This window comes from Prorops nasuta, unplaced genomic scaffold, assembly GCF_024137725.1.
Source record: "Prorops nasuta isolate Cenicafe-Biocafe unplaced genomic scaffold, Cenicafe_Pnas_1.2 PNAS00009, whole genome shotgun sequence".
NCBI classification, from domain to species: domain Eukaryota; kingdom Metazoa; phylum Arthropoda; class Insecta; order Hymenoptera; family Bethylidae; genus Prorops; species Prorops nasuta.
This window is the reverse complement of record NW_027116806.1, coordinates 7,018,295-7,041,964: the sequence shown is the minus strand read 5'-3', so window position 1 is coordinate 7,041,964 and position 23,670 is coordinate 7,018,295. Positions and strand designations below refer to the sequence as shown.

The following is a 23,670-nucleotide window of genomic DNA, read 5'->3' as shown; positions in this document are numbered from 1 at the left end:
AGTCTGACCAAACATGGATAGATCTACTTTTATAATTAGTAAACCAATATAATACATAATTAAATTATTTACACGTCCAGAAATTAATGGCTGTAAAATTCCTGTTATCGCTTAACCCTTTTTTAGGCGAAAGAAACGTAGATTCCAGCTTCTTTACTGCCAGATAACATGGGCAAAGATCATTTGGATTTGCAAATTGGGGAGCGTCGGTAGCTCGTGCGCGTACAAATAAAACGCATAAACATTCACATAAACAATCTCTCCCCTCATATAGTACCCGATAAGCCGTAATGAACGTAATAATACTATTAATAGTGTTAATTATTTTAAAATAATAGGTTATTGCAAGAATAAGAGAGCATCGTGGATTTTCAAACTTACATTTATTTAAACAAATCAACATTGACCTCAAATTTACGAGTTTTATTTTTTATTTCCTGTACAGACAAATGCACAGTTCTATATACGCAAAATCATTAGGTCTTACATTTTGCCATTTTTTTTTTGTTTATTTTCCATCATTTTTCCTTTTAGGGACGATAGACAAATCAGTACAGTTGAGGGGAAGGGGTGAGATCGAGTATCGATATAATATAATAAATGACGCTAAATGAGCCATGCTTAAAATAACTCATCTAAAAATGATATTCATGAGTGATAATGACAATCTAAGTAATCTGATAACTCCAATAATATAATAGTAATAATTACAATACTGTTCAGTAATAAATATGATAACGGTTGTATTACATAAACAATAAATCACATTTGATGTTTATCATACATATAATATGTTTTTCGCCTAAAGAGGTCAGAAAGAACAAAATTTCTGTTTTTTCCTAAGTACAAGTATATAATAATGTATATTGTTCTTACGAGTGCTCGATATCACTCGAATATACAACATTGGATAATGGCTAAATTACACCGTGAGCTCTCCTATAACCATTTTTATATAGCAAAAAGAATAGAAAGATTGGGTCTTTAATGCTTACATTATCTATACGTCGGGTATGAACTCTTAATGCGATTGTAATACGAATGTGTGAGTGGTAGCACGTAGATTTGCATGCGCTATGTATGACATTCGCAGATAATTTTATAGTTTGGCTTAATTGGATGAAAAAGACTAATGGCAGCACGGATACAATTATACCTTAGCATCTTGACGTGCCGGATCTCATGTTACTCATCTTACTAATAATGCGTAAAATCACACAGTTTTTTGAACGAAACCTTTGCGCTTCAGGATCGTTGAGTCTTGCGTTCCAAGTTAGTATACCCATTGTAATTCATATATACTATATATACTATGTACGTATGTATATGTATGTAATTTATGCACTGGATTGTGTGTATGTATATTATTATACAATATGCATTAATGCGAAATATAAACTCAATGATATTGGCAATAGCAAAAATAATAATAATAATGATAATATATGCTCTACAGGGAGGACTGTGAGAAGGACATATTTTTAATGAAAAATAAGACCAAAATTTTACTCGTGAGAATTATGCTATGCGCGGTGCAATCTACTCTTTTCCTTTAGAGTTTCTCAGGTAACTTTCTAATAAATCGTCATTGAGAGTAGCTCGTAACGCTATTGACGTTCGTTTAGAGTGTTAATCAGCAACGGTAACTTATATAATTGATCTATTTTCTCGTTATAGAAACGCAGGTTCCTTCAATCTTGTCATTTAAATGGTGCATTCACGCATGATATTTTTGATATCTTATACACAAATGGCGCGAGCAGCTAAGAATTACTTTTCTCTGTACGTGTGAGTGTTCTTGTATATGTGTCAAAGCTTTCCCTCGTTCTCTCGCACGGCGTTTTGTTCTCGTCAAAATACAGCGAGTGTCGTTTCATAGACGAATGTATCGTTCGTATCACGCATTGCTCGAATGATAAATTAAATTTTAGAAATGGCAGAGGCGTCCTTCGGGATTGAATAGTCTCGCGATTAAAGAGTCCATACTGATTGGACCTACGCTGTAATTGCTAAATTGAATAAATATGCAACTAACATACGCACGCATTATACTGATCGACTCCTCCAGCGGATTATTTATGCTAAGAGTGACTTATGCTAAGTGAGAATCTTTTTACGCTTTACACGGTAAAACCAGACGCGCAGTTACATGAAAAACTATTTCCTCATAACATACGCACGCTATAGAAAAAAAATCACGAGCACAAGATCGAGCGCGGATCACTTCGTAGAAGAGAGCCAGAGGATAAAGTTTAAAGTAACAAAATTAAGGAAATTACTTAGTTTCAAATGTCGTTTAGTCGTCTTTTGAAACTCATTCGTCTCTCTCTCTCTCTCTCTCTCTCTCACTCACTTTTTTCCTAATTTTTCATCTCTCACACCAATTCGCACAGAAAATAATTTCAATCTCGTCCCAAATTCAGCCTCTCTCAACCAATTCCGCTCTTTTCCAATACTTCTTATTTATTACTAATAAAAGCTTTTTTTTCTCTGTCTAGCACAGTAAATCGTGTAATCATTATTACTGTTATTTATATTACAATATGATTTGGTTATTTCTGAGCAATTAGTATGGAAAGGATCGAACATTGTTGTTGCCTCTTCATGGATAAGCCAATTTAAGACGAGATAGATACGCGCCACAAGCGACATGTGAAAAAATGCTCATATTATTGTAATATTAAGTCGAATTTTCGTGATATCGCATGGCACACCAGACCACACCCTCATACTTTCAAATAGTTTTCTATATCGTCTTGAATTTCCTTTGGTTTTCCTAAGTTTTACTCGCTGCTATTCCACAACGATCGTTCAGGAAATAGGAAAAACACAGGGGTCCTTCGCACACGTTCAACGATACTCAGTATTCGTTCGAAGCTTGATTTTAGAGAAGGAAAGTCCCGATATGAATCCACGCTTCTTTTACAAATTTATCACACACACAAGCAAATTCATCGGCAGTGAACTCATTACTACTACCCTAACCCAAAAAAAAAAATACCATCCTCCAATCATACCTCCTAGTTTACAAACGTTAACAGTATACAGGTTTTAATTGTGCACAATATCTTTATTTACATATTGCTATTGCACATGTAAGTGTACGTATGTATCGTGGAACGACAGACATAACTCTAATTTACTTGAACAAAACAAGACAAAAAAAAAACAGCCTTCACTCTTCCATTTAAAATGGATATAATTGAAAACTGATTGAAAAGGAACTGGTATGTATGGTTAATTGATGATATAGTAACATTAAAAATAATAAGAATACTACTACTAATAATAATAATTTATTTAAACTACATTATTTAACTATAATATAAAGGGCTGTTCCACATTATCAGCAAAAATAAATTACATAACTTTTTTTAAAGAATTTAAATAATAGTCTCTTCGTCCCAAAGTCTCTCGCTTTTATATTAATTCCCCGATGATAATTCTGATCGGGACTTTCATCGCCTGTATCAAACTCATGGTATATCACAAAATTGTAATGAAAACAGTGTTGATGTACATGTGTTCTCTACATACATAAATAAATACATATATATTTTACCTATCATTATTCCATATATAAATTACAATATAATATATGGATACATATATATGTTTATTTATATATATATGATTTATCGTACATCGTATTAAAAAAAAGTCAAAACAAAAATACTGACAAAAGATAAATCAAAAGTTCTCTATTAGCTGGTATAAGTACGTACAGCCGCCATATTTTCACTCCAAAGGTTTAAAACCCTTTTACAAATCACTCTTATTTTTTTAGTCATCGATTACTCGAAACTCTTAATTAATATTGCACGCTCCGGCCCACCGAGCCACCAACAAAAACGTATTATTTGTTCATCGACGTGCAACAAACGGTGATCTCCGCACAAATAAAACAAACTTCTTCCACTGATAATGATCAATGATAATCGCGATTCCCGATCCTTCGTACGCTGCAGAATCGACTCCCACCGACGTTCCTCTATAATTCTGGCTTTTTTCTATTTCTTTTTATATTGTTCACATCACGCGCTTGTTTCGTGTGAAAAAAGGAATAACGTGCAAATTTCCATGGAAAGCCACCGCGCAACTCCGAAGGCAAGAGGAATCTTCTTCAATCGCTTATCTTCTTCATTGGTAACGCGAAGCGAGGTAAGATTGAGGTATGGTTACGCCTAGACACGTTACACATAGACAGCTCGCCATGTGCACATATGTACGCGCGGCACCTATATCTTACACTCTTCTTACGCACATTTTATCACTTGGATGCACAAGCGTCGCTTACCATTGCAACGCCCTATAATCCTTAATCTATATATGTATACCTATTTCTTTCGCAGTCGAACAGTCGTCGCATCCATACATTTACAGCTACGCTTAAACGCTAAGCTCATGTTATTATCGTTACTGGTATAATAACCATTGTTAATATCATATCTTATCACGTAACTAACTGTATCGTTAAAACAGGCTATAAATTATTACCATTCTTTGTTTTAATCTCAACGAAAAATCGCACCATCAGCTATTGAATGGACACTTCCGGTAGTATATGTTCAAAACCGGAAATGGCCCTTCGATTTTACTCAAAACGACTCCCCTTCTGCTATAGTCAATAAATAATAATCAGTCCTTGACCCATGACCTCGGAGCTTCGCGACATGTGTTTTCCGACCTCTCTATATCTCATTTTTTTTATATTTCTCCCCACTCGACTCGCAGCTTTTGAACAATAGGCCAACGAAGTTCAACCGTCGCTTTATTATTGACCAGCGTTTATTGGCCCTCTTATCGTTGCCTCGTTGGTTTACCGCTTTTTAGATCCTCGCCTACTCAAGGTAAAACACGAGCCGAGCATCTGGCGAACAGTCCAAATTATTTTACGCAAACTCATCGATCGTCAGACTTTTCATGGACAAAAATATGCTAATTCTATGTCTATGTCCTATGTATAAGTACTAGAATATGCATTACTATTATATATATCAAGGAATCGTCTATTCTCGTTATTTTGAAAATGACAGAGTGAGCTCGTTCTGGTGTGCGTGAAAGCTTAAAATCCAAAATGGTAAAACGAGGAGTGCACAAGCATGCGAACTTCGCTTCGCTTTCTCTCTCTCTCTTTCTCTCTCTTGTCTGCTTAGAATGATTACGCTCGATGTCCGATGGAGTGGATTACAAACTTGGCTATAGCCTTAGTATTGCTGTTAAAAAAGGTTAGGCTATCGTTACGTATAGTATTCTCAAAGAGCGGTACAAGCGCAAGTCGCGAGCGAGTTGAAACGTTTCGAAAAAGAAGGAGAAGAAGAAGAAGAGGAGGAGGAAGAATAACAAAATCGTCAGATTGGAGAAATGAATGAATCAAACCGTAGTGACGTATTCGCGCAATTCAGCGGACTCAGTTTCGAAGCTCTCCTCGAACCAAGGATCATCGTACTTGGGGGCTTCTTCACTGCGAGTCCTGATAGGTCCTCGTGGATGATGATCGCGTTGCTTCCTGGGTGCCTCCTCGCTGAGCGACCTTTTCGCGGGACCAATCGGGACGTCCAGCAGCGCTTTCGATCTTGCCAGTTGAGGACGTTGCCTGCTGCTCTTAGGCTCTTCGCTGGAAGCACGTGTAATCGTGAACGGTGGAGGCGCCAGGAATCTCTCGTCCGGAAGCTGATGACTCTCGGATCTGACCCTGCCAAAGACACGTTTCTTCGATACTCTGCTGCTAATGCTACTCTTTCTCGGCGATTGCACGGGCTGCAGGTATTGCATGGGTGGTGATTGAGGAGAGGGCGAGTCCCTGCTGAGCCAGACTGGAGTCGCCATGATCTCTTCGACGGTGGAGAATTTACGGGGCGGAGTCTTCTCGGGCGACTCGTCCTTCCAGGCACCTTGATACAGTGGAAATGGAGAGACTTGGTTCAAGAACCTCCAACGATCCTGCTCGTCGTCGTTTCTGCAGGGGGTCGCCTCTGGCGGTGGATGGTGCGTAGGCGTCACGTTATGGAACGGCGAACAGGGCTTCGTGTCCGCTTCCGGATCCTGCAGCTTGCAGCTGCTGGCGTCCGAGGGTGAGCCGTCGTAGGGAGTCCACTTTATCTGACCTATGTGCTTCTGCTCCCTCCTCCTTATACCAATGTTCGGCAACGGGGAAGCATCCTCGTACGGCGCCCACTTCGTGTCGGTTATCTTGATCTCGGGTGAGATCAGACGTCTGACGATCCTGTTCTCCAATTTGGTCATCTGCCTTGGATCCGGCTCTGGCGACATGCTTCTGCGAATGCTGTACTTCTGCCTCTCTTTCAGGCTCTTCGTTTTCGGTACGTCCACGGAGTCGTGCGCCCTGCCCCATCTGGATTCCTTCTTCTCGACCGGCAGTGAGAAATGTGGCTTCATAGCCCATGAGGATTTAACGGTGCTCTTCTTGCTGCTCTCCTTGGGACTGATAACGTTATCCTTCGTGTCCCACTTCTTCGAACCAATACTAATACTGACCGATTTCTGAATCGGCGCGCTTCTTTCCAATCTGCCGCGTTCCTTTGGCCTCTCCGGCCTCGGGTCTTCGCTGAGCACCCTCTTCAGCTCGTTCTTGTCGCCGTCGCCGAAGCGCGAGAGTGGCTCCTCCGAGGTCAAGGATCTCGAGTGAAGAAGAGTGGTGGTAGTAGTGGTCTTTTCGACGGTCAGCTCGGTCCTCACCTCGATCTGAACCTCGGTCACTCGGCTATCCTTCTTGTCACCTTGGTCCGAGGGAGTTGGCGAAGGTGGTGGAAGTTTGCTCTTCGGACACGTGCACCTAGGCTTCGGATTAGGCAGAACTTCCGGTACCTGAAGAGTCCATCTGGCACCGGAGTCTCCGGCCATTCTCGAATCATCGCTCAAATGTTTCCTGAGATCGTGCATGGGAGGCGTTAAAGAGTCCGGCCTCAGGGACCACTTGTCAGTCTCCGCACTGTGGTGCTTCCTGAGGTCACCGCGTTGTCCGGAATCCTGCCGTGACTTATCCTCGGCAGGCGTCAAACTGTGACAGCTGCACTTTACCCTCTTGGACAACTCGAGGTCTGTATTGGACGCGTGAAGCACCCATCGGAACTCGGTACCTTCCCCGGTGTGCTTCTTCAGGTCCCAGATGACGTCATCGGGCGAGAGAGTCCTGGCCCCGGTATTCACCCATTCGGGCTCGGTACTGTGAGCCTTGCGCAAGTCCCCGTGGGAGGGCTTGTCCAACGGACTGGTACCAGCAGTCTCCAGAAGGTCACAGCTGCATCTTCTACGACGTCCGTCCAACGGGGCCGGTTCGATGGCGTCGAGGTCCTCGATCGTGTAAGAGATCTGTAAATCGTCGCGACGGCGTTCGCCGCAAAAGGGACATATGTGAGGAGACACGGAACCGGATGCTTCGGCATCGTCCTGGTTAACGCTCGAGTGGGAGTGGGGTTGTTGCTGTTGTTGCGGTTGAAGCTGCTGCTGCGACGTAGACGTCGATGGGTCAAGCTGCGAGCGTAGCTCCGCAGCGTCGTCTTGGTGGCCATTGTCAGAGTGTCGTGACGTCGTTGCCGTTCCTGGCGATGCGCACCAACAGGTGTGTGTAGCTCCGTCAAGCCGCCTTGGTGGGTACAGCGACTCCGGAGACGACGAGGCTCCGTTCTAAGCCGTTACCCGACAGATTGCTGCGTTCCGCTGCACCGCATGCCTGAAAACATCGATTCCCATGCATGCTTCCGCATTAACGATTTCCGCCTTCTGCATTCTTCAACCTCGACTATCGATCCTTTACCTTGAGCTCCGTGAAGATCTCGGTGAAGAATCCAGGCTCGCTGTTGATGCGCAGCATCTCGGAGCTCAGACGATTCACGATCAGAAGACATCGGTCCCAGAACTTGTCCTTGCTATCTTCCACGAGGAACGGTTTCAACGGGTAACTGATCTCGTTGCCCATGTAGCTGTAGCTCAGGTAGAGGCACGTCAGCACAGTTGCCTGCAACTCTCTCTCGGAACCTTCGTCGCCGTCGACCAATTCTCTCACTAGCATATACACGAACACTACATTGGCAGGGTTGATGAAGGCAACATCCTGTAAAGAAAAATTATTGTAAGATTCTCTTCCTACAACCCGTGTGAAATTCTTAAAGTTCAACAGTTTTTCTCTAACCAACCTATTTCACCTATTTATTTTGCAATTGATTTTTTTGTTTGAAATTTTCTATAGTATTAAGGTCTGTCTTTATTTAGTAATGGAGGTTACTAGAGCTTTAGTCCTGTCTCCTTGCTCCAGAAACCTAGTCCTTCGCGTCATTATCAAAGTAGACCGTAGGCACATGCATATAGAGAATGCTTATCTAGTGTGAGATACCAGAACTAAAGTACATTGGCCTGGCGCGATGCTAGAACGTCCTTGCCAATTCACGCGATCAGGTGTGTTTACGGCCTTTACCTATCTTTAACAGGGTCAGACTCATTGACCCTTCAAAGCAAATTTGACGTTCACGCTAGAAGCTGTCGTAATGATTTCTCTCAACTTCCGAATTCTACGAGGCTAATGAATTATCCAAAATTTCAACAGTCTACGGTTATATCGGGTCTATGGAAGTGTAAATTTTCAGGAAAATCCATGTGGCACGAGTATCGCATAAGTATAAGGTCCCTCGGTGACCCGACTCAATCGATGGCCCCGATACCTCGTTTGTTTTCTTGTTGAACGCTATACAGCCACCTGCTGTACCCGTTCCCATTATTTCTACCTTAGCTTCACTGCAGAAAATCGTCACAAAGCACAAAAAAAAAACCTTCCTCCCCCCCTCTCTTATTTAATCGATTCTCTCTTATACAGTTTTAATTGCTTGATAAACGTGCACCAAGTGCCACGTTTCCAATCCTACGCTATTCATTGTTGCTTTTAATCAATTTCTGCCAATCATATCGAGTGTAGCATCGTTAACATAGAAATTTATTGTGTAATTAAATTATTCAATCACAACGAAGCTACCTGATTTGTAAGGAGATTTTTCGTTGGGAATAAGAGATTGGTTGACGGAAAGACGAACGATTAATGAGGCAATTAGAAGCTAGGTTTCGAGTGTCACGTGTATAACGTTGCTGATCCAAGTTAGTTACGTGAGACTGATCAAAACTAATTAAGATTAACTCATCGAGGGATGAAGGGAAGATCTATAGCAAGCTCTATTTCCCTTGGAGTAGAAAAGAGACGAGATGGAGGTGATTTGGTTTTCTTTCCAAGTGTCGACGTCCTTGCTGGCCTACGACAAAGAGGAAGCGAGCAATCTAGGCATTGGTGCGTGTGCACTGGACGCAAGTGGACCGAGAGGAGCAGAGCATAATGCACATCACATGCACCGAGGAGATCGGGTCTATTACGAGAACAAAAAGGTGAGCACGGCTCTCTTGTTGCTATTCTACAGGCAGCGCGTCCCTATATAGTTGACACGTTGCCATCGCTATAGCCCAAGTGACGCAAACCAAAGCAACGTCAACCTTCCCGCTTCTCCTGCTCTGTACCGCCTACTACACTCTCTACTGCTTTTACTCATTTTTCCAGCAAGAAATTTTATCGAGGGCATCGATCCTCCCAGGTCACCACGCGGTCTCATGCTAATTGCACCTCTCTCTCTCTCTCTCTCTCTCTCTATATATATATATATATATATGTATCTGCATAAAACAATGAAACCCATTTATCCCTCTAATCTTAATAATGATACGTCATGAAATGCAATACCGTAATACCTATGAGAAATTAATAGTATTTCTTTAAAAGGCTTCAAAATAGAGGCGATGCTTTGTATTGATCTTTTTCATTGGCTTCCCTTGAAATGTGCAACAGGAAATATAAGATGATCGTGTTATTTGGTCGCGTCACGCGCAGGACGCACAACGTCACTAAATCTTCACGTCTTATCTACGTTAAATAGATTTTACAATTGGATTTTCGAGGACTAATTCAGAGATTTAGTTAAGTACCTTCTACGATCTGTCTAGACAAAGTGTTTTCAGTTCACTGGGGCAGTGATTCTTCTTTTCAGATAAAAATGCAACAATCCTGTCACAGTCCTTTAAAATAATCATACGTATTAAATATGTACGATTTAAGTACCAATATACTATGTTGATATTTTTTCAATACCCGTCACAAGACTTATTTCCAACCACAATTTTTCTCTTTATTAATTTATTGTCCATAATCTCCCAAACACAATACAATCGATATATCTTTGTTTTTGCATCTTGCGAATAATCTCTTTCAAATCTGTTTAATCTGCTTAAACTTGTGTTTGAATAAATTTCTTTATTGGATGAGATAGTAATTGGATAAAGTTATACCAATGTTAAATTACATTGGAGAGAGGCAAGTATAAATATATACGTAGAGGAAAAATTGTTGGCTGACTGATTTCAAAATTGGTAGATTATGAACGACAACGTTGTAATCAATAGAAATCGCTAGACTGATGTCAATCATATAATTGGATCTTTGGAGAGGAAATTTAAGAGTGTAGGATGCATGTATATTGTAAGAGGGGGGAGACTGAGTATGTGTATATAATGTGTGTGTGTGTGTGAGAGAGAGAGAGAGAGAGAGAGAGAGAGAGAACGATTTCATCGGCTCAAACGAGGTCATTTAAGCAGAAGTGAGTATCGAAGCTTGAGAGGAGCACACGAATTCTATAAATATTCTTCAATTATTTGTTCAAAGTTCTATCCTCCCTTGCTAAATGAACATTATTCTCGGCGTTCACGTGCAGCAATTATAGGAATGGGGTGGAAGGCTGGTTCATTGCAAGACAAGCGTTTTTAATGTTGAGTAGACGTGGCGCATGCTATATAGCATACTCGTTACCCTAGACTAATTTGATTTGAACGTGTACTATGTATGCCACCGATATGAGTCACTTGGTGTTACACGGGGATCTCATATACGTGTAATAGTATATGTGCTGGAAGTAGTCTCGACTGACAGAAAAATTGCCTCAATACCTCTTTATTATTTACAAAATCCTCCCTAAAGCATTATCGACAGCTTTTTCTTGCTTCTGTAAAATATCAAGTTTCTCCGACGAGAAGGCGCGCGTAGCTCCCCAATCTCTCTCTTTCTCTTAAAGTTCGCACTATTCTAACGCCTGGTTATAAATTATTCCAATATTTGTACGACTTGGAAGAGCCTTATAATTAATCGATTAAAAAAATGGTAATATAAAATATGAAAGAATTGCTAGTTTCTCAATATTTCGTAGATTACGATTATAGCCCTTCGAGCTTGGATGGAAAAAGTGAAGTCTATACTTTGATTCACCGTCTATTCTGAGTGTAACCTATTTTTATAGATAAACTAGAGCAACTAAAACACGACAGTTTGTTATTTTGCGCTTGCTTTATCAATAGATAAAAGGGCAGGAGTCTAAAATGTTAGTGATTTCAGACACGTCTGTGATTCGTCGTTTCTTTCATGTATTGGTACAAATAAAGATCGGAACATTTTTCGACAAAAAGCTCCGAAGGGAATTTCTGCTAGGTCGAGAGCCTGAAGTTATTTCAGGCTAGTGCAGGGGGAGTTCCGACGTTAGGGTGGCTTTTTGCAAAATGTTTCATCAGTGAAGAACTTTGGGGCTGAGGAGAGTAGAGGGAAAGGGAGAAGGGAACGATTGATGCGTGCAATGAGATTTTCGTCCCCCGCTCAATTAAAACCGAGGGTAGCTGATATCCCTGTGGGCCCTGCATTTTTCCACACGCTCTTCGAGGGGTACCAAGGCACCCTAATGTCGCTGCCACTTGCATAATGCTTCGGCACACGTGATCCTCTCTCCCCTACTCTCATTTCTCCGATTCTGTGGTTTCCCTCTTGCTGAACAAATTTGTACAGTAAGAATCGTGTCTTACTTTATTTAAGTTTGTAAGCTTATTTTTTCTTTCAAACACATTCACCCTATATAGCAATAATGTTTAAAGCTTTAAAGTGGCAGGGGATTGTGCAGTACATTGTAATTAATAATATGCAGGAGCAACGAGAGAGGCTAGCTATAGTGAGAAAAAAAAAACATTGGATTGTATTTCAGAGTTAGGAAAGCCTATTTCAGGGACCATCGACCGCTCAACGAAAAGCGAAGGGCTAGCTCAAGTAGGATTTGGGGCTGAAAGCCTTGTTGGGTTGGTCACTTGCAAAAGGAAAATCTTACAACGATAGAAATTGTGGCCGAAGACTGCTATTTGCTTAGTAGTCACGAGCAAACACGTGCAATTCCACATTTTAAATTGTTCTGCTTGCGTATATTAAAATCATGCATGAACAAGTATAACGCAATATAAATTACATTTCTGCTTTAAACGTTAAATAAACATGAAATTGGTACAACCGTTTAACGCAATTCAGTGTTCTCAGCATCAACCTTATAATTTTGTGATAAAAGTATATGAATATTTATGAATGAAATATACACTAATGTTGTTTGTTGTACGCGCGATATACCGTGTGCATTTTGTGAGGCAAATTTATTAAACTTTGCGTAGGACGATTTATGGCATTATTTACTACTTTTTCTTTCACGACAAAAGCCGTAAAATCGCTCGACGCGTAACGAGATAATTATAAATAGTGTAGGCTGATGAAACTTATTTCGAGAGGAATTTTTGACGAGTTTCACAATGACGCGTGGTCAAATTTTTACGTCGCATTACAAAGAAAAAAGAAGTGGAATTTTAGATAAACGCAAAATACTTCTCTACTTATTCTATAGTTGCAGTTGGCGCTTGAAATATTTGCATGGTTCAAGCTAATAAAGGACTACTTTGTAATTCCAGTTTTTACACAGCATATATTAACACCGCAGACTATACAATCCATATTTCTGCTTCGAGAAAACAAGAGCGTTACGTGTACACATATATAATGTTTGCCAATGGAGAATTAATTAATTAAATATCCATAATTATAATTGTTATAATAAGATTTGGTGTAATATGGAAAAATCTTTTCATAAGCGAAGGCGAATGCAATGAATCGTAGGAGCGAGAGATTCGTGGGAGTTTTTATTTTCAATATAGGGTTGAGAGCTGAGAAGAACGCGTTGGGGTCTCGACGAGAAGGCATTGGCAGAGGTTGGAAAGGGTGATAGGAGGCAATAATCCCCAATCACGTTCGGATAATCGAAGTTTATTTGACGATAAAGCAGAGCGTGGCTGCGAACGAAGAAAGGGACATGCAGGGGTTGCTGAGGAGAGGAAGAGGGGAGGGGTAGTTATTGCGAAAAAGCACTGATCAAATAGCGCAGATTCTCTTGAACAAACGTTCGGCTCGTTAGCGAGTGAATTTCTGGTAGTCGAGATAGGGAGGCTCCTTCTCCATTCGCTTATATGAATTTTATGCGTGGGCTCTCGCTATCTCAGCTTCACCCCTGAATGACTGCCGACGTCCAGAGCGCTAGCCCTCTTATCGACATGAGAAATCGATACTCGTGCAACGGCAACCTTACTTGGATTTAGTCTGCTAGGTGCTTTTTGCGCTATACCGATTGTAACTTGGCCAAACGCGACTTGCTTTGGTTATCTGGCAGTCGCAACTATATTGGAACCACCCATGACACATGAGAACCAACGAAATAAAAGTTATGGTGCTTATCAGCTAACACGCAATACCGCCGTTTCTAACCGTATATATCCCGTAATTTTAAGAGGGAAAGGGTAAGAAAATTATTTCGTCAGTTTAATCCTAAGATCAAGATAGTTTCCCTTTTTTTATAGCCCAAGGAATTATATTTTATGGAGCACGGCACGTTTGTGTGAAAAATTAGCGATTGTTTTAGGTAATCTTCTACGTACGTGTATACATAGTACGTTATAATAACGTTCAAAATTTGCAAGGTCGAGTAAACGTGCCATATAAGATTTGGTCTCTTAGGGTAATATAGCGAGTCGAAGAGTGAACAATTTATAACGTTGGACTGTTGTTTGTTGTTGTAAGCAAAGAAATAAAAACGTCGTAAAGTCGTAGCTATATAGAATATAGAAAAATGTATGGTTTCAAGAAAATATAGAAGTTACGATGCGATGAAATAAAGATGAAGGATGAATCGAAGGAAATGTAACGGGAAAGGTGAAATGACCTGATGGCTTGCGTATAGACACGCAGCCTTTATAAAAAGGTTAAATAAATAAACGGTGCAACTATAATGATGACGAATATAGTCTGGGTGTAAAGTGACGTTATATACGCATTATAAAGCACTTGGATGTTCACATTAATGCCAGGTCAGGAGATAGATAAACTATATGACGTCGTGTTTATGACGATAAAACTACAAAAATGTGAAAAATTAGCCATTACTGAATAATTTGTTGAATCGATATCGAGATATCTGACTCAAAATTTATTAAGACACGTGCTTTCGCATTCGACTGGTGACAGTATAAAACGTTAATCGATACTAGCATTGGTATGACTCAGAAATGACGATTTTAAGTATAATTTCTACAACTCGATATATGCATGTTTATATATAACTTTGTGAAACATTGGGAATCAATGTTGAAAAGAATCAATGGAAACTGTGAGGATATATTTTCAAATGTAAGTTTATGGGATGAGTATATAATCACATATACAGAGAATATTGTGAAAAGGTGAGATTTCCGGTAGGAAATTCTGATAGGATATCAAATTTCTAAACGCATACAGGAGTTATGATTGATGAGGGGTCCCACGGGTCACTCTCTTCGTGCAACTATCCTCGCGTACATTAATGAGAAACATGGTTGTTTGGCTCATAGTAGCTTTGAGTACACCATATGGATGGAACGGCTAAATGGACACTTTTGTTTCGCTTCACGAAACTCTTCTACTGATTCCTTCCACCCTATCCAGCACATTGTGACTAACGTCCTCATTATAAGTTCTATTCTCACAGGGGAAAGTCCTGCCACTGGTATTTCTACTTACGAAACAAACCTTTTTTTCTATTATGGCATGAATGATGGGGAATAATTATTTTATCAATTGTTTCCTATTTGTCCATTAATTCGTTCATCTCAGCTGCTCAATTTCATCTATAAATATTTATTATATCCCAGTGACGGTTAACATTTTATTTCTTTACAAAGAAATAATTCTGTAATGCGAATAGGAATTATTGTAATTCGATTATTCTTTTATTTATCTTGGTTTCTTTATTGCTTTTAGAAGGCGAGGGAACGCGCCAGAAACTTCAATATTCCTTGTGAAAATTGCCACCTTTTTCTTACTTCTACGAAGCCACTTGTAAACTTGTTTTATAATAAAAAATGAATATTAATGTCTCTTTCATTCTTGGAAATAAAATATTCAATAGATTTAGTTGGTAATTCTATAACTTTGCGTATCGAAAGGTCAAAGTTCTTTATAAGCTCGAATAACGTGACGAGAAGCAGTTACTTTGCTCGTCGAGAGTCTCGCCAAACGGAAATGGAGAAATTTTTTGCGTTGACAATAATTGGATCAAATGAGATAAAACTATTCTCAACACAAGTGGATAATGTATATGTTGAATGATTATTAAATATTGCACGGAATAAAAGTATTGGATCGATAGTACGAGTATTCTGAATCCCTTTTCCCATAAAAATTTATAAGGGGACTGGCTCGAATCGATATACTCACTTGCCATCCTTGAAGGAGCAGATTCCTGTCTACGTTTCTTAGCCACATTACGGCGTCGCCGGCTTGAAAGTCCCTTAATCGGGTGCATTTCCTGTGAAGGAAGACGCCGAGGCACTTGAGCAATTCCGATGTGGAAGCCTGGATCACAGTTTTCTTTGGTCCAGGGGGCAGAGGTTTTTGCATCAGCTTCTCGCACGTAGGATTGTGCGTTGTGTGATTGTTATTCGACACCGGTGCTTTCGTCTGCAATTTAGAGTTTATGATAGCAATAATATATTACGCTTCGTACCTCCCCTTAAAAAAACCCTCGTAAGTACTCTAAAATTCCACCGTACAACTTAACCATATTTAATTGAAGTTACTATATTCGTAAAAGTAAAATAATAGTTCTCTCATGATCGAATGATTGTACACATTGTCATAATAAGCAGAAGGCACAGCGATAACAATCAATATACTATCGATCAATCGGGAGGTCAAAGCTCTTACATAGCGTGGGGATTATTCCCCATTGTCGCTTATATAAATTCATAAATATAACGGGAAGTACAGGGTACACCATGATAACTGTATAGAAAAGCAAATATCAATAGTGGCGTATTGCGCCGTCACCGCCAGTAGAATTCCACGTAAAAGCGAGCATTTCTAATAATTAGACTCGCAGCTATTTTTATTTATTACTGACAATGTGCAGACGATCGTTACAATGACGAATCAAAATATATAGTATACGTTCTCGAGTAGTAAAATTTCGGGCTCACCTGTGGTGTTTGAATATTTTTGTTTTTGTCCACTATAGGTATATTGTCCAATGGCTGTCGGTAGCCAATATTCCTATTTTTATTATCGAGCTTCTTCTTGTTGTTATTCGCCGTGCTGAATCGTTTCCACGACAGAGCATTGATGAAGAGGGAGTGTTTCTTGAGGTTTTTCTCGATGGCATTCTTTTCCGAGATGATTCTGGCGTTGTCGTTGTTATTGATATTAATATTATTGTTTTGCAAGGAATTATTGTTCGTCGGTGGATGGTGGTGGCCGGGGGGCGGCGCGGGCGCCACCGACGCGTCATTGCTCTTCTTCTCGCGATTCTTCGCATTGTTCAGTTGTTCGTAGTTGAAATTGTTGAGCGGGAAATCCGTGTGTGGATATCCCGCAGGTGGATAGATGGTGCTGCGTCTCTCCCGAGGGCTGAACGAGAGTACGGTCCCCATGTTCGCGGATTGTCGCTGCTCCTGCAGATGCTGCTGTTGCTGTTGCTGCTGAACAGGCTGCTGCTGAGGAAGGGCTTGCTGGATCGTTGGATTCGCGGACTGTTGCTGTTCCTGTTGACGAGAATCGTCCAAGATTTGAGTGTCTTGCTGGGTGGAAGGTTGTTGCGATAGTCTACGCGTCTGTTGTTCCGGGTTTTCGTTATCCTTTTGCAAACGTTGCTCGGCGAGCTTAGGGTCGGGACTGGTGCGAGGTGGCGGTCTCTGCGGACTTGGCGTAGTGACCGTTGGGGGTGGCGGGGGTACTCGTGGAATCGAGGCCTCCCTCGAGGGTCCCGTCAGCGGGGTCGCATCCCCTGGCTCGATGGCCTCCTCCACGACGGGACCCACCACTTCGCTCAGCCGACCTCCCAGCCTGCTGGCTTGTCCTTTCACTCGGAAGGACACGAAGCCCCGACACGAGGCCTCCGGACACTCCTTACACCCCTCCCCCTACTCTACTTACCCCTTCGCGATACTTCCGTTCTTCTCCTCCAAACACTATCAAATCCTTCGAATCTTTGCTCAATTCAACTCGACACGATCCAGCTCCTCTCGCGATACCCTGCGACTCTCGGTCTCCCTCCGCACAAACTTTAATATGGCCGGGGCTTGGTTCGCGATCAATAACTAAACTCTACGAAAGATCCAATCCGCGACACCACCGACACTTTTACGCGCACCGATTATCCCGCTAGCACTGGTTCGCTCGAATGATGAATTTTACTGGATAATTGGAGCGATAGGACCAAGTAGAAACAGACGGAAGGGAGCAGCCTTGCTCGAGGCTGCCGAAAGATGTCGGCCGTCGGGCAAAATGGCGAGCGATCGATGATCCTCTCTCTCTCTCTCTCTCTCTCTCTCTCTCTCACCCTCTCTCACCCTCTCTCACCCTCTCTCCTACTTCTGTCAAAATCCCCTCCGCCGATTCTCCTCTCGGAGGGTGGATGGCCCAACCGAACGAAAACACCAAGCCGCGCGCGATAGACTTTCACCCCCTCCGAACTTACCGGCTTCCACCTCGCACAATTATCCACAGAATTTTCTCTCACCGACACTCTGGCATCATCATTCGATTCTCTCTCGTCGCCTCAGCTGCTTTCCATACAGCCGCCTCTCCCTCCTCCAATGCACTCGTCCACTCCACAGAGTCGTACTCTATCCAGCTTTTACTACTGTTCCTCCTCCTGCACTACGCACTTTCAGCAAATTCCTCCGGAGAACGTCGAGCGGAAAGCACTGGGTATAAAATGGCGAGAAAACTTGAAAAATTCTCCGAGCAGACTCTGTCGAAGCTGTTCCTGGAATTGTCCCAGTGTGGGACGACGAGGGTGGTGATTGGTGGTAAATCGTGGCAAGCTTGATTATGGCTGGTCCAACGTGCACTCGGCGCGCTTTGGACGTTGAGTGTTGACAATCTTGTCTGAGATGAAGGAGGAGGAAGAGGGGAGAGCGAGGGTGGCGAAGGGGTGAGAGGAGGGGATGAACGGTGGCGTGCGTCGCAACCCCCGAAGGTGTAATCGACGTTGCTTCTACCGACGTTTCGGAGTGGGACTTAGTTTACAACACGATTATCTCTCATGTATATTATTATATTTATATATTATCCTTAAGACCTCGATGATGCGGTCGTCCTCCTGTCACTGGACATTCTCGTCCCCCAGACGAACTTCTTCGCAACTGTCAACATTTTCGTAAAACGTCGACAAACTCTGCGAAAGAGAATACGAATGACAGCGCAACCCCTGTAGAATTATTGCGCGCGCACACGTTCGATAAAAGCGAGTAGAGTGCTTTTCCTCGATGTACGTGTATGTCTGTGTTTCGTTGTGTGAGCGTGTTTATACAAGTGGGGGTGGCTAGCAGGACTATCCAACTTTCTACTTGCTTCGGAAGCGTCTTCCTAAAGGATGGGGTGCGCTAGATTTTCAACGTCTGGGGGTACTACCATTTCGCGGAATGTACAGGAAAAACCACCCCCTTACATTCCCCTACCTTTCTGTCCTCTATTTTCCCGTGGTCAGAGGAGTGAAGAAGGAGCAACCTGTGCTACTGCTCCTTTCGTCCCAAAAACCAATGTGTGTGGACTGCTTTCTACAACCACCCCTTCGTCCTCGGATACTCTAGCTCCCACCCCAAACAACTCTTCGCGATTCCAACTCTATCACGGTAGACGTAGGTCCAGGTTTTTATGGTATACTCTGCAAAATATTTTCACAATAAATTCCACGATGCTTTTTATCGATATCGATGCTGTTTTTATAATATTGAATATTGCATTTAATACGAATACCAATAATTATGTGAAACGAATCTACTTTTCTTTTTTTTAATAATAATTTGCATCTTTAAAATATTACATTTCGAGTGAGAAAGATGTTTAAAATTTATATTCCTATTTTTATGGAGTAGCACTGTTATACGTTTTTAAATAATAAATTACGTTAATTTAATGACCAATTTTAACTAATTTCAGCTTATATCATTCGTTTATTATCTTTTATTTAATTAATGTTTTATTATAGCTTTATTTTTGCATTTATGTGGGCAAGTTAAGAACGATGTTTAAGCAAACTTTTCACGTATTCTGCCGTGAAGTTTGCCTCATCAAAGATGTTTCCTGTTATTCTAAAATGTTAGAATATTTCCTTGTTTGATTCTTACATTGCACGGTACGACGGTTTATTTGTCGCATTAATTTTTTATACAATTGATGTTGTTCTGTTTATACAAGAGTAAACGGTCACATTTAGTATCGTACTTATATGCCTTCATAATAATAATTTACCATTTGTTGAATTAACCTTTAATATTTTAAATTATGTTTGCATTTTTTATTTATTTATGTGACTCATATAGGACTCGAATAATCAAAATATCTGATTACGTTCAAGAATACGACTTCACTATAAGGACTTTTGATATAAACAGCAATTTATTGAACAAGCTGGAAACGTTGTGCGCATGCCCTGCAAGTAACGCTATCGGTAATATCATATGTAAACAACAGTGTCCGTAACCTCAATTCGCCAATTTTAAGCGTTAATACCACTAAAACTATAAGCAAGCGACCATGTTCTGTTAAGGATTCAGTTTTACACATAAAAATACTTGTTTTAGCCAAGTTTAGAGATAATCGGTACTGAAGAAGCTATTCGACACTGTTAACGTATTAAGTATATAATAAGCGTTAAATTGGTTTTTTTTCAGCGGAATAAAATAAACTGATTGATCATAATGATTAGAATGTCAATCTCGTGGACTTATCAGTTTTCCTGTTTTAAAGCAAATGCATTTTATACATCACTCACAATTATTTTAAAACTGTCCTAATTGCAGTAATCTCTTAATGTAATATACATCACCTAGTAAAAATAATTATTGCCAAAGAATTTGCAACGAAAGTTTGATTCCCTAATGGTTTGATCGATATTTTCAAGCAATTAAAAAAGATAAAAATAACAAAATAAATTCATAAACTAACCTCCAAGAATGAAAAGACCAGCTCGTTAAAAGCTTGCATTTGCGAGGTAAGGAAATCACGCGTCAATCAATACTGTTTGATGTGTGATTCGTAGCGTACTAAGTAGATCTTCGATAAACGTAATGTCTCTAAATAAAAAAGCAATGAAGGTAAGTACTACCAAATCAGAAAAGCTATTGGGCTAAACTAAACACGCGTGTATCATACACAAAGTCGATAAATGATTGAGTTGAGTAGTTTTTCTGATCAAATGCAGACTTATCAAAATAAAATTAGACTATTTTACTACAGTAAGTGTTTCATCGAATATACTCTTTACTGTCTGCGTATCTGTATACTGGAGCCTCCATGCGTTCTGGCAACCTACTCGATTGTTTATTGGCCTCTCCATGCACATCGGTGATTTAATAAAAATAAACGTCTCATAAATGAAAAAATGTATTTCCTAATTAAATGCAATTATCATTGGAATAATAAACATTTTACGCAAAAAATACGTTAATTTTTTGTAAGATTCTTCAATAGAGATATTAAATAGGATGTTTTGATTTCATTTATAAAAAATACTTATGATGAAATAATAAAATAATTTAAAAGTCAGTTTTACGACTTGGAGTAGCTGAAACTCTTTTGAGCTGCGAGGAAGTTCTATTTAATAATGAGCGATGTAAAATGTATACTTGCATAGAGGTAAGAAAAGCAGTGACCTACCTGTGCGCGCTGCTGCTTTTATCGGATGAGAGACGCCAAGATCTTTCACGCCTTTCTATTTTTAAGTATTGGATAAATTTTTAGAAAAATATTCAATCTAATTGGCAGCAGGAGTTCTTTGCCCTTAAAATAGAATGGACGAAAATGCAAGGAGATGCGTAATGATGAATAATGAGGAAAAATGGAGAAAAATCTGGTATAAAAGCGAGGGATAAGGTGGTTGATGAGAGTGTGCAAAGTGATTATAAAAGGAAAGATAAAAATTGCTTTATACAGTAGATGGTAGATGGCAGATAACGAAGTCGCGATGCTGAGAAATCCGGATTAGGTCGAATAAAGCGTGAACCAGTTAGTCAGGAAAAAAACTATTGGTCGAGTGCGCGGAGCATAGTCGATTAACACGCTAATTAGCGTTTCAATTAATAACGAGTATCATGAGCGTCCTCTATCCTCTACTCTGCTTTATTATGTCGCCTAATTGAATCGACCAGTATACCCATCAGAAGATTCCACTAAAGTCTTTTCAAATAATCTTTTCATAACGAGATTGCAGAAATTAAATGATTGAAATTTATTTTACAGACAATCCAATAAGACAAAAAAAAAATAGAAATGTAGTCTATGATAGAGAAAACCCACGTATGGGAGATGTCCATATATATAAATATTGATTTATTTACATTTGTATCGAATGACCAGCTTTCCATCTGGATTTAAAAACTTATTCTTCTTTACTAGTTCTATTTCCATTTACTTTGTGGTTCTTGAGAGGATAGACGTTAATTTAACGAATAAAAACATTCCTTTATCGCGTTGCATATCTCATGAGCATTAAATGTAGACCGCTTGTATCTATTTTTAGAATTTAATTATATATTATGATAAAAAAATATTTTCATATTTTATGCATGACCGATGAAGTGCATTTAAACGAGTGATCCGATAAACGTAAGCATGCCTGGAGTGATAAGTGTTTGTATATATAAATAAGAAAATTCTGACAAAGTTTAATTTATCATTGATATATTATCTTCTTAATTTAAATTTACTAATTATAAATAATGTAGGTAGAGTTTGCCTATACCATTATAAGAGATGAAATTATTATTCACTTGACAGTTTCTACATAGAGTTTTCTGCAAAATATAGTACCAGGAATTTTCATATCAGCATGTTTACAATACTCGCGAGCGTGCAATTTAATTAAAAGATAGTTATTAATTTGAGAGCAAAAATTAAAAATACATAGGGGAGTGTACGGAACGGGGTAAGTATAGAAAGTGGGTTGTGTGATAAAAAATCAATCAAAATACATTAGCTGGAAACAGAAGCTTGTGAATTAACGAAAGGGATCAAATATTTAGGAGCTTAAGAGACCACAGTCTACTCAAGCATTAGATTTTATTTTTTATAAACGTTACGGCGTGTTTCAGCGTAGTAAAGTCTCGTGTGTCGTGAGCACGATACTGAGAAATCACAAATTAGCTGTTTCGCACGAAATTTCTTGAGAGGTATGAAATCATGATTTCTGTTAATAAGCAAAAGTTTCGTGTTGCGCCAGCTCGATATTTATTGCCAAAGTATAATAATAAGCGTCGATTGTTATTGCTGGAGAAAACATGGAATACTGCGTTGAAGTCTTTGGATTCTACGAAACTGTAAAATATCTCTGAAAATAGACAACCCGATAAGTGATCAAATTTTTTGCTGAATACTTAAATATTAAGACACCAAAATTAGGTTACCTTATCAATATATAGCTACTCTAAAAATAAAGTTTTTCCGAGTGAAATAAAAAGACGTGGAGGAAATGTGTGTCAAATATATAAGCTTAATTAAGATTCTGAAGAAGGATAGGTGAAAGAGATTTCTTTCCTATGAGCAGCTGGGTCAAACGAATAAGCATTTGTAACGAGCTTGCGATTGCATGATGGAAAACGTTCATAATGGAACGCCCATGCAATGCGAGTATTAACTTTAAAGCTCACGGAGAAATAAATTTAAGAAACGAATTGCCGTTCTTTTTTTCTTTATTTTTCCATGCATATGCAAAGGTTTTCCGTAGAAATCAATCAGTAATATTGTTGCAGACCCTTTTGGTGATCACAGTCCTTTTTCTGAATACGATTTGCATCTGATGTTTATATGTATTTCTGGCACAGACGAAGCGAAATTTTCTTAAATAAATATAGATGCTTCTTGGCTTTTTGGCGAAGGAAAGCATTTGGTATTCTCAGTTTTGCATAGAGAATAAAATAGCCGTAGGAAACCGTTATTGAAATCGAGTGTAATTGCAAGATTAGTGAAAAAAATGGATGAGAGAGCAAGCGGTAGAACAGCTGACGCGATGCATGGTGCGTGGGCGTTGCGGATAGACGGAGAGAAAAACGTCATCCCCTTTAGGGAGGTTCCAGGCAGACAGGTCCCCTTCGGCTATCCATCCCTTCGCAGTTTCATTGCCATAGCAACCCCTAGGATACTGTGTGGCCAACCCACCCAAACGCGTCACCCTTTACCCCCCCCCCCCCCATGCCTTCTCCAGTCGCGTCTCTTCGTGTTTAAAAATTTATACCACGCTATGTCCATCT

The 23,670-nt window shown here is 40.0% G+C and overlaps 2 protein-coding genes across 2 annotated transcripts; both read right to left on the bottom strand.

Moving 5' to 3' along the window:
• Nucleotides 1–5,373: 5,373 nt before the first annotated feature.
• LOC136776212 (uncharacterized) lies at nt 5,374–7,532 on the bottom strand. The gene is made up of 2 exons (XM_066731592.1): nt 7,392–7,532; nt 5,374–7,332 (listed from the first exon to the last, which is right to left on the bottom strand). Exons 1-2 carry the CDS (start codon nt 7,530–7,532, stop codon nt 5,374–5,376), a joined length of 2,100 nt encoding a protein of 699 aa, XP_066587689.1.
• Cdk5alpha (Cdk5 activator-like protein) lies at nt 7,457–20,653 on the bottom strand. The gene is made up of 5 exons (XM_066732138.1): nt 20,372–20,653; nt 16,402–16,962; nt 15,641–15,883; nt 7,778–8,074; nt 7,457–7,693 (listed from the first exon to the last, which is right to left on the bottom strand). Exons 1-5 carry the CDS (start codon nt 20,408–20,410, stop codon nt 7,598–7,600), a joined length of 1,236 nt encoding a protein of 411 aa, XP_066588235.1. The 5' UTR covers nt 20,411–20,653; the 3' UTR covers nt 7,457–7,597.
• Between the last annotated feature and the right edge of the window lie 3,017 nt (nt 20,654–23,670).